The sequence below is a fragment of the Elgaria multicarinata genome, chromosome 2 (genome assembly GCF_023053635.1).
Source record: "Elgaria multicarinata webbii isolate HBS135686 ecotype San Diego chromosome 2, rElgMul1.1.pri, whole genome shotgun sequence".
NCBI lineage: Eukaryota > Metazoa > Chordata > Lepidosauria > Squamata > Anguidae > Elgaria > Elgaria multicarinata.
Window position 1 is genome coordinate 75,030,828 of NC_086172.1, and position 13,502 is coordinate 75,044,329.

At 48.0% G+C, this 13,502-nt stretch overlaps 1 protein-coding gene across 2 annotated transcripts in view; it reads left to right on the plus strand.

Annotated features, from left to right (window-relative positions):
* Positions 1 to 1,373: 1,373 nt before the first annotated feature.
* CTDSP1 (CTD small phosphatase 1) overlaps positions 1,374 to 13,502 on the plus strand; it is a 35,324-nt gene continuing 23,195 nt past the window's right edge. Inside the window, exon 1 of one of the 2 annotated variants that reach the window (XM_063116750.1) lies at positions 1,374 to 1,532. In XM_063116750.1, the coding sequence (XP_062972820.1) occupies positions 1,523 to 1,532 (10 nt within the window). In that variant the 5' untranslated portion in view covers positions 1,374 to 1,522. Of the gene's footprint in view, positions 1,533 to 1,890; positions 2,072 to 13,502 lie in introns of those variants that run through there. The other variant, XM_063116749.1, reaches the window with a different exon arrangement.

A 13,502-nucleotide genomic window follows, 5' to 3' on the forward strand; every position in this document is an offset into this window, starting at 1 on the left:
CATTTTTTTATTTTTTTTGCTGAATACGAAGTTGCAAACTCAGTGGCTTCCCGAAGAGTGCACCTCTATGAGGCACAGCATGTATGCACACATGTGCTTGTTGGATATAGCCACTCTACTTTGGGGGTATATACTGTTGGTACCTACAAATGTAACATGTGAAGTAGCAGGTGAGGCAAGAAATTACTAGATGAACAGTTCACTCAAGCCAGAACCACACAGCTGGCCCAGGCATTTTGCTGCTGGAGGTAAAGGACAGATTGGTGTACAACTGCTGATCTTTGCACAGAAGCCAACTGGACTGGCTGTTGGATTTTAGTTCAACACCTTTGCCTACTCTGCATCCCCTCCCCAATGGGAGAAGGCACAGGGCAGGTGCGGGAAGACTCCTTGCCGTGCGGGAGTCTTCTCCAATGGCAGATGCTCCCAGTGCCCCCAGAGAGAATAACTTGTGTCAGGTCCCCCTGAGAAGCATTATGGTGGAGCGGCTAGAATGTTGGATTGGGACTTGGGAGATCTGGGCTCTAGTTCCCACTCAGAGTCACTTTGGGCCACTCATTGGCCATTTCTACACATGCCTTCCCCCCTCGGATCATCCCTGTGCATTCAAATGACACACAGGGGATCCCGGGAGCAGGCAGGGACGATCCCTCCATTTTCCTTGGATAATCCTTAGGTGTAAAAAGAGCCACTGACTCTCAGCCCAACTGACCTCCCAGGATTGTTACGAGGATAAAATGGAGAGGAGGAGGAGGACCATGTAAGCCACCTTTGGTTCCTTGCAAGAGGAAAAGGATGAGATAGAAATGTAATAATAATAATAATAATAATAATAATAATAATAATAATAATAATAATAATAATAATAATAATGTCATTCAGCTCGTGGAGCGGGGTGGGGAGGGGGGTTCTCATCTGTTCCTCCCTCAGTTATGGTTTGCCTCCCTTGGTTTACATGGAGCCATGATTTGCTGCATGTTTGAGGGGGGAGCAGAGGGGGCTTGGTCAATATGCCCCTTCTTCTGTTCTTCCCTGCTGCTTGTTCTCTTGCCCTCTGCCTCTGGTCTCTGCTTGTATCACCGCCCAGACCAGAGCTGGGAGATAAGGCATGTGCAGAAGGTTCTCTATCTCCTCACTCTGATCCCTATTTGCATGATTCCAGAGCGCAGGTGAACGGGCAGTGGGGCCTCCTGTAGGAGGGTGGCCCTGGGCAGGTGCCCAGCGATGGCTACCCCTGACACCAGCCCTGGCTTGGAGCAGCCTCTGTTTAAAACGGCCCTGTCTCAAGGGGTAGGCAACGGAATGCCTCTTTCAGCAAGGGGGGGGCGAAGGTCCCTGGAGAAACCCACTACTCTCTGCTGTTCTGGAGCCGACGAACGTCGCGTGTCGTGCAAGACAGCGACTAGATGAATCTCTAAAGCTTTTTATTTTGGGAGGTGGGGTTGGGGTCTAATCCCGGCAGATCTCAAGCACAAATCAAGCTTCCTCACGCCGTTTCCCCATCCGGTTCGTTTCCCTCCAAATGACCCGAGGTAAGAAACGGGGGGCGGTGGGGGGAGAGAGAGAAAAACTCCTCCCTCAAGGATGGTGGCGAGTAACGCTGGATAGCGCAGGAAGACGCCGCCGCTGCTGGCTATCCCAGGCCGCCCGAAGCCGTTGCCCTTTTAAGGGGTAGCTTGAAACCGCGCCTGGGCTCCATGTTTGTATCAGAAATCGTGAAGAGGGAACTCCATGTTGTAACAAAGTTTCCTTCGCCACTGCCTTTTTCTTTTCCCCCCTTTTTTGTTTTGTTTTTTTTTTCCCTTTCCCCGTCTCCCCCCGCCCCTCCCCCACCCTTTTATTTCCCCCCTTCCGTTTTCTTTTCGTTTCTTTTTTTATTATTATTTTTAAACATCAACAAAAAACCTGTTAACTCCTGGAAAGGGGGAAAAAATTCCCCCTCCCAAAAGCGGCGGAGATACAATTGGAGGAGGAGGGAGAAGAGCGCTCCGCACCTCTGGTCTCATGGACAGCGGGTCCATCATCACCCAGGTTAGCAAGGAAGAGGTGAATACTCCCCTGCAGGAGAAAGGTAACGATCCGCGCCTACCCCCCCCCCCCAATACACCGCCGCCGCCGGGCAGAGATGCCTTTGGGGCCCGCATCCGCCAGCCCTCCCGAGGTCAAATGCGGGGGAGGGGGAGGGAATCGTCTTACTCCCCCCCCCCGCACCTTCAGATCCACCGTTCACTCAAGGCGGTAGGGGCCCCTCGGATCCACTCGTTCCAAAAAGGCAGGATCGCTTCCGCTTGACAGATCTTGATCGCCGATCCAGGTAGCGTTGGATCTCCCTTAGCGCATCTATAGGGCTGGGTGGGTGGCAGAGGGGCGTTTAGGGCGCGTGCGTACCCTTCCCAAACGCACAAAGCTTTCTCTCCGGCTTCGAATTCCTGGGGCAAAAAAAAGAGGGGGGGGGGACAGCAAAAGAAAAGCGGTTTACCCGATCTTCTAGCACGTGTGTTGATTTTCTGCATCAAATCAATGCCCCTCTCCCCTATGGCGAGCTGCAGCCATTCCTTTTGCGCACCCCGGTGGCACTCGCATCTACATGCGTGCGACACGCCCTGTGCGTGGTTGGGCAAATACACACGCACTTTCCAACCCGTGTCAAGCTCAGCTCTGCCCCCGGGACGCTGAGGCGCCGGTGCATCGCTTTGCACGCGTGTCTGTGTTGTCTGTGTGTATTGCTGAAAAATCAGTGCATGCTTTCAAAATAATTCAACCCCACCCCATGGCTGGAGGCTGCCCAGCAGTCTCGCTTGGCACCGTAACTCATTGGATTCTTTATTTCCTTGCGGGGGTGGCAGAGTGGAGGAAGAAGCTCCTGCCTTCTATGCATATTCTGGGTAGTGCAGCTTCACAGCCCTTATCCCATGTTCTCTGCCTGTGCTTTTATCGGGGGAGACTGAGGGAGTCCAGCAACAGGTTTTATTAGGGAGATGCAAGCTGTGTCCTTTATGAACCCTCCCTTCCCCATATCCTGAGTGCATATCTCTCTCCTGGTCAGGCGATGCTCTTCTGAGAAAGAGTTTTGTTTTGTTTTAAATTGAAATTGCCGTTTGCATCTGTGATTTTTTTTGCGAGGGTGGGTGGATTGGCTGTTTGCTGCAATGGGGGATTTGCTTTGTTACTGGGGACAGAAGAACTACGAAGGAGTCCGTGTTGCACTTAGAATTGTGCCAGGTGTCAGTAAACAAACATCTGTATAGAGCTCTTGGATACATAGCCAGATCTGTTGGATAGGGTACATAGGCTGGATGTGTTGACTGACGAAACAGCTATCTGGAGACTTGGGGTTGATCTCTTCACTTGCTGGAAACCAGAGACTTCCTGACTTGGGAGTAAAAGCAGTGTTTTCCTGCTCCTTGGTGTACACCCCGCACCACCTTTTCCTTTCTTTCTAGGTGAGATAGGTGTGCACACTCTGGAGTCACTACAGATTCTTTGCAGGATATTTAAAGGTTGATTCCCTTTAAACACCCTCTGATCTGGGATGAGAGATAACAGCTTGCGCAGCAGACAGGGGGCCCTTGAGGGCCACAACCAGCCAATGGGCAGAGATTCCCCATCCCTGCTGTAGTGTGACAGTGAAGGAGCTGCGCTGAGGTGGCTGTGTCAAGTTGCAATTGCTTGTGCCCCCTCTTGGTGCTGAGAGAGCTGTAAACATTGTTCTAGAGTGTAGGGTAAGGGAGACGGCCAAAGGGGAGGGGGGTTATGGATTTGCTAGCTGGCCTAGATTTTCTCCCACTGCTTCCTGGAGATATTGGCTCTGTAGGGAAGGAGCTTACTTGCTGGGTTAGGACATTTGAGGGCTTTCCCTAAGAAATCAGGACATTTCACAGGTCAGATGCTTTAATGGCCAAGAGGCAAGGAATGCTGCTCTCTCTCCCCCTACCACCACCACCACACTGCCGTGTCAAATGTGGACTCATCTGACTTTAGCCATCTTTTTAACTGGCTCTCTTCCTTTTTCTTTTAACGGCAGCCTGACATAGAGAAATTGAGCAGGTATGCTTTTCCCGGCCTGATCTCCACCACTTGATTTCTGCATGTCAGGTCTTTAAAGACGCTGGTACAGGGGAAGCTGGCATTCCTTCTGGCTGAACATAGGTGAGACAGAGCCACTACCATCCAGTGTAAACAATCCTGGGCTAGATGGACCACTGGTCTTTTCTCAGTATAAGGCAGCTTCTAAGGCTGTGCATGTTTGTGTAATTGTGGTAGGCCACTCAAACATCTGAGCTGGGAAATGTCCTAAGGGACATCTCCAACAAGGTGCAACTCCTCAAGCCAAATGCTGCCCCTACAATCATGTGTGGTAGCTCATTCTGTTTATGTTTGTCTGCCTGAATCTCTTCCCCCACAAATTAGTGGAGGTTAGTGTAATTGTGTACCTGGCCAGTGACAATAAATGGCTAGAGCTGTGTGTTTGGCTTGATGGGTCAGACCAAGCCTGTCTTGGTTGTGATGGGTTTTAGGATGGCCATGGGAAGAAACCTCTCTTCCTTTTAGCACTAATCCGGGTGGGAGCTTAAGGGTAACAAGAGCAGAGAGTTATGTCTCAGCAGGAGTGGCTGGGAAGGCATGCGCTGCCTGAGAACCGTCAAAGCAAATGCATCCCATCCCACCAGTTCTCTGCATCTACAGGTAGGTCTGCAACACAGTCCTTTCTGAAACCCTTTAAAGCAGCTACCAGTCAGTGTGGACCACCCTTCCCCAACCTGGTGCCTTTCAGATGTTTTGGACTACTCCCAGGACTGCTGACCATTGACCATGCTGGCTGGAGCTGATGGAAGTCAAATCCAAAACCTCTGGAAGGCACTAGGGTGGGGGAAACTAGGATTGGTGGGAGATTCAGGACAGATAAAAGGAAGGAATTCTTCACACAGCGCATAGTTAAGCTATGGAATTTACCACCAGAAGATGTAGTGATGGCCACCAATTTGGATGGCTTCAAAAGGGGGTTGGATAAATTCCTGGAGGAGAAGACTATCAATGGCTACTAGTCCTGATGGCTATGTGCTACCTCCAGTAGCAGAGACAGTAAGCCTATATAGACCAGTTGCTGGGGAACATGGGTGGGAGGGTGCTGTTGCACCATGTCCTGCTTGTGGGTCCCTAGTCAACAGCTGATTGGCCACTGTGTCAACAGAGTGCTGGACTAGCTGGAACCCTAGAAGCATAGAATAGTAGAGTTGGAAGGGGCCTATAAGGCCATCGAGTCCAATCCCCTATTCAAAAGGAGGAACCCTGTTTTGATCCAGCATGGCTCTTATGTTCTTATGGTAAGTTCTGAGCAGGCAACCTGGACTGGAGGCTTCTTGAGTCCCTATATGTGGGTGGTGGGCAGCGTTTGGCTTGGAGAGCCACAAATTGTGCTAGGCCATGCTAGAACATGTGGGGTTTAGAAGTGTTGGGAGAGTCCTCACTCTCCATGTGCTACTAGAGCTAGGAAGCTGATTTACTCTGAACCAGGCCTTTGGTCCATTTAACTCAGTATTGTTGACACTGACTGGCAGCTGCTTTCTAGGGTTTCACGCAAGGGTTTTTCCAGGGCTGGGCCAAGTCCTTTTGCTGCCTGAGGTGGAACAGACAATAGTGCCTCCCCCACCCCAAGTCACAGTGCCTAGTATCCATGCCCAAACAAATTGTTTTGGCACCTGAGGCAGAACATCCCACAAGTGCCTTTTCCCATCCCTGGCAGTTAAACTCCAATAATAATCAAATAAATTAAATAACCATTTTCAGCCTTTTCATGACTGCCAAAATCTGCTGCCTGAGGCCATTGCTTCACTCTGTCTAATGGTACAGCCAGTTCTGGGTCTTTCCCAGCCCTACCTGGGGATGCCAGGAGATGACCTGGATGCGTTTGCATCCAAATCCAAGACATGTTCCATCACTGAGCTTTGACCCTTTCCTGAAAAGACTGGAGTGGAAATGAAAAATAGAGAGGGGAGGGACTGCAGGGCAATAGTAGAGCACCTGCTTTGCATACAGAAGGTCCCAGGTTTAACCCCTGGAGTATCCAGCTCAAAGGATCCTGGGTAGTGGTTCATGAGGAAGACCCACATCTTTGCTGGAGTACTGCTGCCAGTCAGAGTTGGCAATATTGGACTAGATGGACAATTCAGGTTTCCATGTTATTGGACGGAAGAGTGCAGAGCAGCCTTCTTGAGACTGGTGCCCCCCAGATGTTTTGGAGTTCAACTCCCATCAGCCCCAGCCAGCATGATCAATGGCCTGGGAGTTGAAATCCAAAACATCTGGAGGGCATCAGGTTGGAGAAGGCTGGTCAAAAGCAGATACCCTCCAGATATTTTGGACCACAACTCTCAAAATCCCTGCCCGTTGGCCAAACTGACTGAGGCTGCTGGGAATTGTAGTCGGAAAACTGGGAGGCCGGCAGGTTGCCTACCCTGGCCTAGAGAACACTTCATAGGCGACGGGCTCGAAAAGGAAGAACTGCTTCCAAAGCAAACATCGCTGGTGACAGGCGGTTGTGTGTGTGTATTAATTTACCTTGAGTTTGCCAAAAGCCCTTTTATTTTAGGGACTCTTACCTATTTGGAAGGATTGGCTCTGCTTCTAAATGTCACAACAACATAGGACCTAACAAAAACTCCCTGATTGCAGTCTCTTGTCTTTGACTCTGGAACTGCCAAGGCGACTCCGGTTTCCGATAGGGCTGAGCCAAGTCTGTAGTAGTGAGATTAGGAGAGAGGCTAGGACCAAACCTGATTGTGACCTCTCCCAGGACAGCCAACGGCGTTTTGTGAATGGGACTGGAGCCTCATCAGGCCAAAGAGACTCTTCTTGAAGGTTGCCCCAGTCTGCAGCAGCCCATCCCAAAGATTTTGTTTTGCATTTATGAAGGACTTTGTGGATTGCAAAGGGGAAGTGCCCATGTTTTAAAATTCCCACTCAATTCCTATTCTGTTTCCTCTTGCTTGACCAGAGAGGTATTTTAAGAAAAAATATATCAATGCCCAGTTCTCTCTCTTCTCCTCCATTTCAGAAGGTGCTGAATCGTTCTTATCAAGTCACCTCTTTTAACCTGCTTTTCAGCAGGCTGAAGAAGTCATGTTGCTTCAGCAGCTCACTGATCAACTGTTCTGTCAGTCCCCTGGATTACTTTTTGTAATCTCCCCCTCCCCGCAGATCCAGCTTCTAGTGATCTTCTGCTTAGAGAATGAATTGTGGTAGACCTCTGGACTCCAGTACTTTGGACTGAGCTATGAATCAGGAATTCCACAGTTCAAATTTCACCTCTGCCATGAACCCACTAGGGTGGTGCCTCTCTGTCTCTCTCTTTTTCTCTTTCTCCCTACCTCAGTCTTCCCATCTGCAATATGGGAGTGGGGGAGGGGGTAATACTGACTTACCTAATAGAGATGTTGTAAAGATCACAACCACATAAGTAAGTTAAATTTTAGTTTATTCGTATGCCACTTTCCCACAGTAACCAAAGCAACTCACTATAAATATTAACTTATCAGAAAGTCCTTATGTTCAAGTCATGTGTGGGTCCCTCCTCTTCCACCCCCTGCAGTCATTTCTGCATCTTAAAACCATAATGTAGGAAAGGTTTCCACCCCTGCTTGCTTCCACAAAAATCCCACATAGGCTATGAACTAGAGGAGTATCCAGATACTGCCATTGTCTTTCATGGTTGGGCAATTCATTTTTTTTAAAAAACCACTAGATTTTTTTTTTTTTTTTTTTGGTAAATATGGGCCCATTCAGAAGACACCTTAAACCATGGCTTTAACCACAGTGAATAAGGCTTTTTTGCTTTGTTCACCATGGTTAAAGCCATGGTTTAAGGTGTCTTCTGTATAGGGCCTATGTATATTAAGGCTGGGCAGCCCCACCTCCTTTCTTTAGTTCAGCAGTATAGTTTGAGTGGGTGTGTCATTTTGTTATAGCTGTTGAAGTGGGTCCTTGCTGATCCACTTCAAATCACCCAGAGGCCTACCTGTTGATCCCAATCTTACCTTTTGCCCACCCCTGATATATATGGTGAGTGCAATCCAGTCCAAGTCAAACACAGACCCACTGATTTGGTGGGAAGAATTCAGTGTACTCTGAACTTCCTATACTGAGTGGAACAAAACTTAAAACTGCTTAAGCCTACAATCCAGTGTGCGTACTTACCTGAGGAGTAAGGCCTTGATTGATTGATTGATTGATTGATTGATTGCATTTCTATACCGCCCCATAGCTGAAGCTCTCTGGGTAGTTTACAAAAGATGTTCAATGGGGCTTGCTCCTGAATAATCATGCTTAGGATTGTGCGGCAGGTCTGGTTTGATTGTGGTGGATTCTTTTTTTTCAGACTTGAGGGTGCCTGTTAGGAGTATTCTTAAAAGGGCAAGAAACTAGGGTGAGAACAATGAATGGTCTTCAGTTACCTTCAGAGCTGATTGCTCTACAGCTGCCAGACCTAGGGAGCGTGTGCCTGCCTTAACCACTGAAACCCAAACTGCATGTTTCTTTGAAGATGTAGCTACTGGCTACAAATAGTTCTCTTTATGGCAATGAAAATTACAGGTGCAGGGCCTTTGATCTGGATAGTGAGGGCGACAAGTTAAACCCCCCTACACCACATAATAGGGTCCCAATCCAGATTGGGCTCCCTATGCTTACTTGAAAGTTTAGAGGAAGGAAGGAAAATGTAGCTAGCAGCTATATGTGCCGTGTAGTTTAATCCTAGGTCACACAATTCTCCCTCTAAAATAGATTTCCCCAACCTGGTGGCTTCCAGCTGTGGTGCACTACAACTCTTATAATGGATACTAGTCCTTATGGCTATGTGCTATCTCCAGTAGCAGAGATGCTAAGCCTATGTACACCAGTTGCTGGGGAACATGGACGGGAAGGTGCTCTTGCACTCATGTCCTACTTGTGATTCATGGTCAATAGCTGGTTGGCCACCGTGTGACCAGAGTGCTGAACTAGATGAACCCTTGGTCTGATCCAGCATGGCTCTTCTTATGTTCTTACGTCCCATCATCCTCAACCAGCATGTAGGAAATAATGCCTTAGGCAAGTTAGTGTTTTGGACCCTTAATTGAGTAACCAGTGAAACTAGTTTCCTTGTCTCAGCCTAACTTGCAGGAGATGTTTTCTGCCTAGTGACCAAGTGCAGTGCAGTTCATGTGTGCCTTTTCAGGGGGAAACAAACGCCCCCTCTCTTCCTGCCTCCCCACCCCCCATTTTTGTCCAAGGCCCAATACGGAATAACTAGAAATGCCAACTTGCTCCATCTGTTTCTGCATGATAATGTTGAGGGTGACATTTTATCTATCTAAGCTCAAATCTTATAACTGTCCTTTTTGCTTACCGCAGGTTGAAGGGTTTATGTTCTCATCTTTTGCATTTCCCTGTTTGCCAATTGGCCAAAAAAAAAAAAAAAAAAATCATTAGGCCAACCTTCCCCAACCTGGTGCTCTGCAGATGTTTTGGACCATAGTGGCTGGGATTTACAGGAGTTTCAATCCAACACATCTGGAATGTGTCAGGTTGGGGAAGTCTGCTTTAATCGTTGTTTGAATAAAAATGAAGGGATGTATAGCTGCTATACAGTCCGTAATTGTTATTTAAACAGTGATTGCAGCTTTTCTTAGCAGCACAGTTATATGCTGTTAGCTAACATATTAGGGTCACAATCCGGATTAAACTCCCTGTCCTTACTTTAAAGTTTAGAGTAAGGAACAAAAACACGCACACACACAAAGAAGGAAAGAAGTAGCTAGCAGTTACGTGTAATGTATAGCTTAGCCCTAGATCACACAATCGTCCCTCTAAGACAACTTTTCCCAACCCCGTGGGCTCCAGCTGTGTTGTACTACAACTCCCATCACCCCCAGCCAGCATGTAGGAAATATTCTCCCAGGCAAGTCAGCATTTTAGATCCTTGTTTGAGTCCCCATGAGCTGTTATCTAAGTCAGGGAAGCCCCAGTGGCTGAGGAGTGAAGGGGACCCAGCCCAGTTTAGCTATATGTGCTCTGCCTCTTTTCCCTATAGAAGAAGGAGACAGGGCAGGCAAATCCCGGGTACAGCTGGATGGGACCCTTCTGCCAGAGGAGTGAAGGGAACTCATCAGCTCAGCTTTGCTCCACACAGGGATTCCCTAACTGGGAAGTCCTGGGTGGAGGATCCAGGGAGCAAATGCCATTGTGCGTGTATGGTTATGCCCGCAATGACATCACATGGCCCATGAAGGCCTGGATGCTCTTTTGGTTCTGTATTCCTGGTGTGAAGGTTATAAGGGTCACTGAAAGAATTTATATGAAGTCTTTTGAATATTTGAAATGCCGTCTTTAAAATACAAAGTCACACTATTGTTAGATGTGAGTAGAGCAGCAAGGGAGTACACAGATTGTCCCATGGGACATTTGCAACCTCCACATTCCCACAAGACTTGCAGTGCACCTCTGCACCTCATCCCTCAGCAATCCAACCTTTGTGTTTCCAAAACATCACAGGGGGTACTGTGTATCGCCTAGTGTAACGACCTCTGGTTATTTTCACTGGCGAAAAAAGGACAGGAAGAGATCAAGCTGGATGTGGACGATAATCTTGTAATCCAGAATGTTGTGGGTGTCAGTGTCTCTTTTCGTTTCCAAATTTGATAAGTAACAAACAGGAGGGAACCCCTATACATTCAAGGAACAACACACACACACACACACACACACACACACACACACACTGCTTCTCTACCACCCTCTGCCTTCCTAGGAATCCTGGCTGTGGGGCATGAATTCCTGGCATTCCATGACAGAATAGGGGCTGCAGTTAGATTGGTTGGGAGGCTGGGGAGCCAGAGCCGTTCTTGACCCTGGAAGGTCTGTGGCCCACAAATCTAGTTTCTTCTTTTGCGTAGAATACAGGAATATTCCCATGAGAATGAAGACCACATGCCTTTCCTAGCCTGGGAAATCTTGTGAGGTCTCAAAGCTGCCACCATGTAAAGGGACTCTGGGGGCCTGCAATATAGATTAACGCTGAGGGTCAAGGGGAGGACAGGGATGGAGAGGAGGGTGAAAGACCAAGGGGGCTCTTTGGGTGATGCCACTTTGTAGGGGAAACATCAGGGCCGGCCCTACCATTAGGCAGTGTAAGGTGGCCACCTCAAGCAACTGATTTGGGGTCTCATGAAAGTTGATTGTTTGGTTGGTTGTTTTAGAATAAGCTGCTTCTCATTATTTTTATTTTATATATATTACATTTCTATCCCACCTTTTCCCTCTTGCAGTGAGCCCACGATGGCTTATATGGCCTTCCTCCTCTCCATTTTATTCTCATAACATCCCTGTGAGGGAGGTTAAGCTGAGAACCAGTGCCTGGCACAAAGTCACCCAGAGAACTTCATGGCTGAGTGGGGACTAGAACCCAGATAGTCCCAGTCCAACATTCTAACTAGTATGCCACACTGGCTCTCACTATGAAAGAGACACTCCCTTCAGTGAGATCTGACAATGATCTCACTTGATACAAATGGTGGGGAAGTGGGTATGTGCTTCTCCCCTCCCCTCTGTACCCAGGTAATGTGTGACACATGTCTTCCATATGTAGGCCTATCCATGTCACAGCCTGATTCATATGATCCTACCCCCTTTTGGGGGGCGGGAAGAGGAAGAATATTGTGGTCATCTTTAGGCAACACGCTAAGCCTTGGTTAGGCTGCTAACCCTTATGCAGTAAATAGTGAGTGAGTGTGTTTAAGTCATCATTACGTAGCCACCATGATTAGGAATGGTTCACATGACACAGTAATCCATAATGTTTAGCTCAAAATGCTTAACCACCATGGCTTAGCATGTTGTCTGAACAGGGTTGGTGAGTCATGTTACTTCATAAGCACGCCTGCATGTGAATACCCACATTTCATGTTGTTAGTTGGATCATTTGTTAGGAAAGCATCAGACTAGACCTAGTGCAGGCATGTCAGTAATGTATCATGCATCTCCTTGTATTCCTGAATAACAGATTTAAGGTGCAGACCCTGACCATACACAGGGATCTGAACCTTTCCTTGCATGTATAAGAATGTGAAGCTTGAAATGTCTTCATGCTGCTCACATCCATGCACAGTCAATGTTGCAAGATGTATAGGCAGGGAAAATAGCGTATATTTTGCTGGCTTGGGGAAGGGGGTTGTTGAGGATGGACTCTTCTCTGTTTGGCCTTGGACTGCCTTTAGACATTACATTGTAGGAGGAGATTTGGCAGGCATATCTTCTCCCATCAAAGTGCCAGATCACATGACCCTTGGTATGACCGTGTCATTTTTTTTAAAGGCATGGCTATCGTAATGTTAATATTGCACTCGAACGGGATCCTGCAAAAAGACTTGGAACTGCCTGGTGACCAACTGAGTGCTTGTGTGGACTTGCTGCATCACCCCATCAGTTATAACATGGGAGAGAAACCTCCAGCTCGTGAGCCTAATCTGGCCCGGGAAGTCTCCCTGGTTTCCTCCAGGTGACGGGACTGAGCCTCCAAGATTCCCCTGGAGGAATCCCCACTGTTATCACCAATCAGAAAAAACAGCAGGGAGTTCCGTGCAGGGAGTCAGAAGCATCTGACTAACCACAGTAGAAATCAGGATCCTGGACCAGATGGACCATTGATGGACTAGGTGGGTTTTCGAATCCAGCAGGACACTTCTTATGCAATGCCTATCTGCCCACCAAGCAAGTGGCTTTGCCAGGTGCCAAGGAAGTGCAGCGAATCAGAAGGCTTGACCGAGGGGTACAGGAGGTGCACCACCGGCCATGGGGTAGGGCTTTGCTCAGCTTGGTGGGTAGGAAGATGGGCAGGACGGTTGTAAAGTAAAGCATAAGTTGTAAAGACAGACTCCTTCCCCCCTCCTTTTTTTAAACCCACTCTGGCTGGTGAGCAAGTATAAGCCTTTGTGTTCTAGGGAATCTTTGTGGTCGCCTACTTTGCATTCTGTGCTCAATGAACACTTGTCTTAGATTTGCATATTTCACTGTGGTGACATAATTTGCCAGTGTAATTCTTCTGAGAAGAAATCTGTGGTGGAGCCTCAGTTTTGATTTCTTGCTCCTGGCACCTCTCTCTCTTTTTAATGCTGAACTGAGTTTGGTTATTGATTCAAATGTTTGAATGGCTTCTTGGCCGGAGGAGTGACGAAACTTCAGAGTGGTTCTTGATCTTCTCATGCAGGGCTCAGAAAAGCTCTGCAATCCATAGGAGTTGAAACGTCACTTTTTGGGGAAGGCTGAAGCTTTATTGGTGAAATGGACATCAATGGATAGTTTATTGGTGGAATGGTTTCTTGGGGACATTAAATAGGAAAATGTTGTGCTGTGATGATGCTAAGCTATAAAGCAGGGGTGCAGAGCCTCCACCCCGGGGGCCAAATCTGAGGCGTCAGTCTGGTCCTCTGAAGTTCCCCAGATATCCACTCCTTCTTTTCTTCAACCCCAGA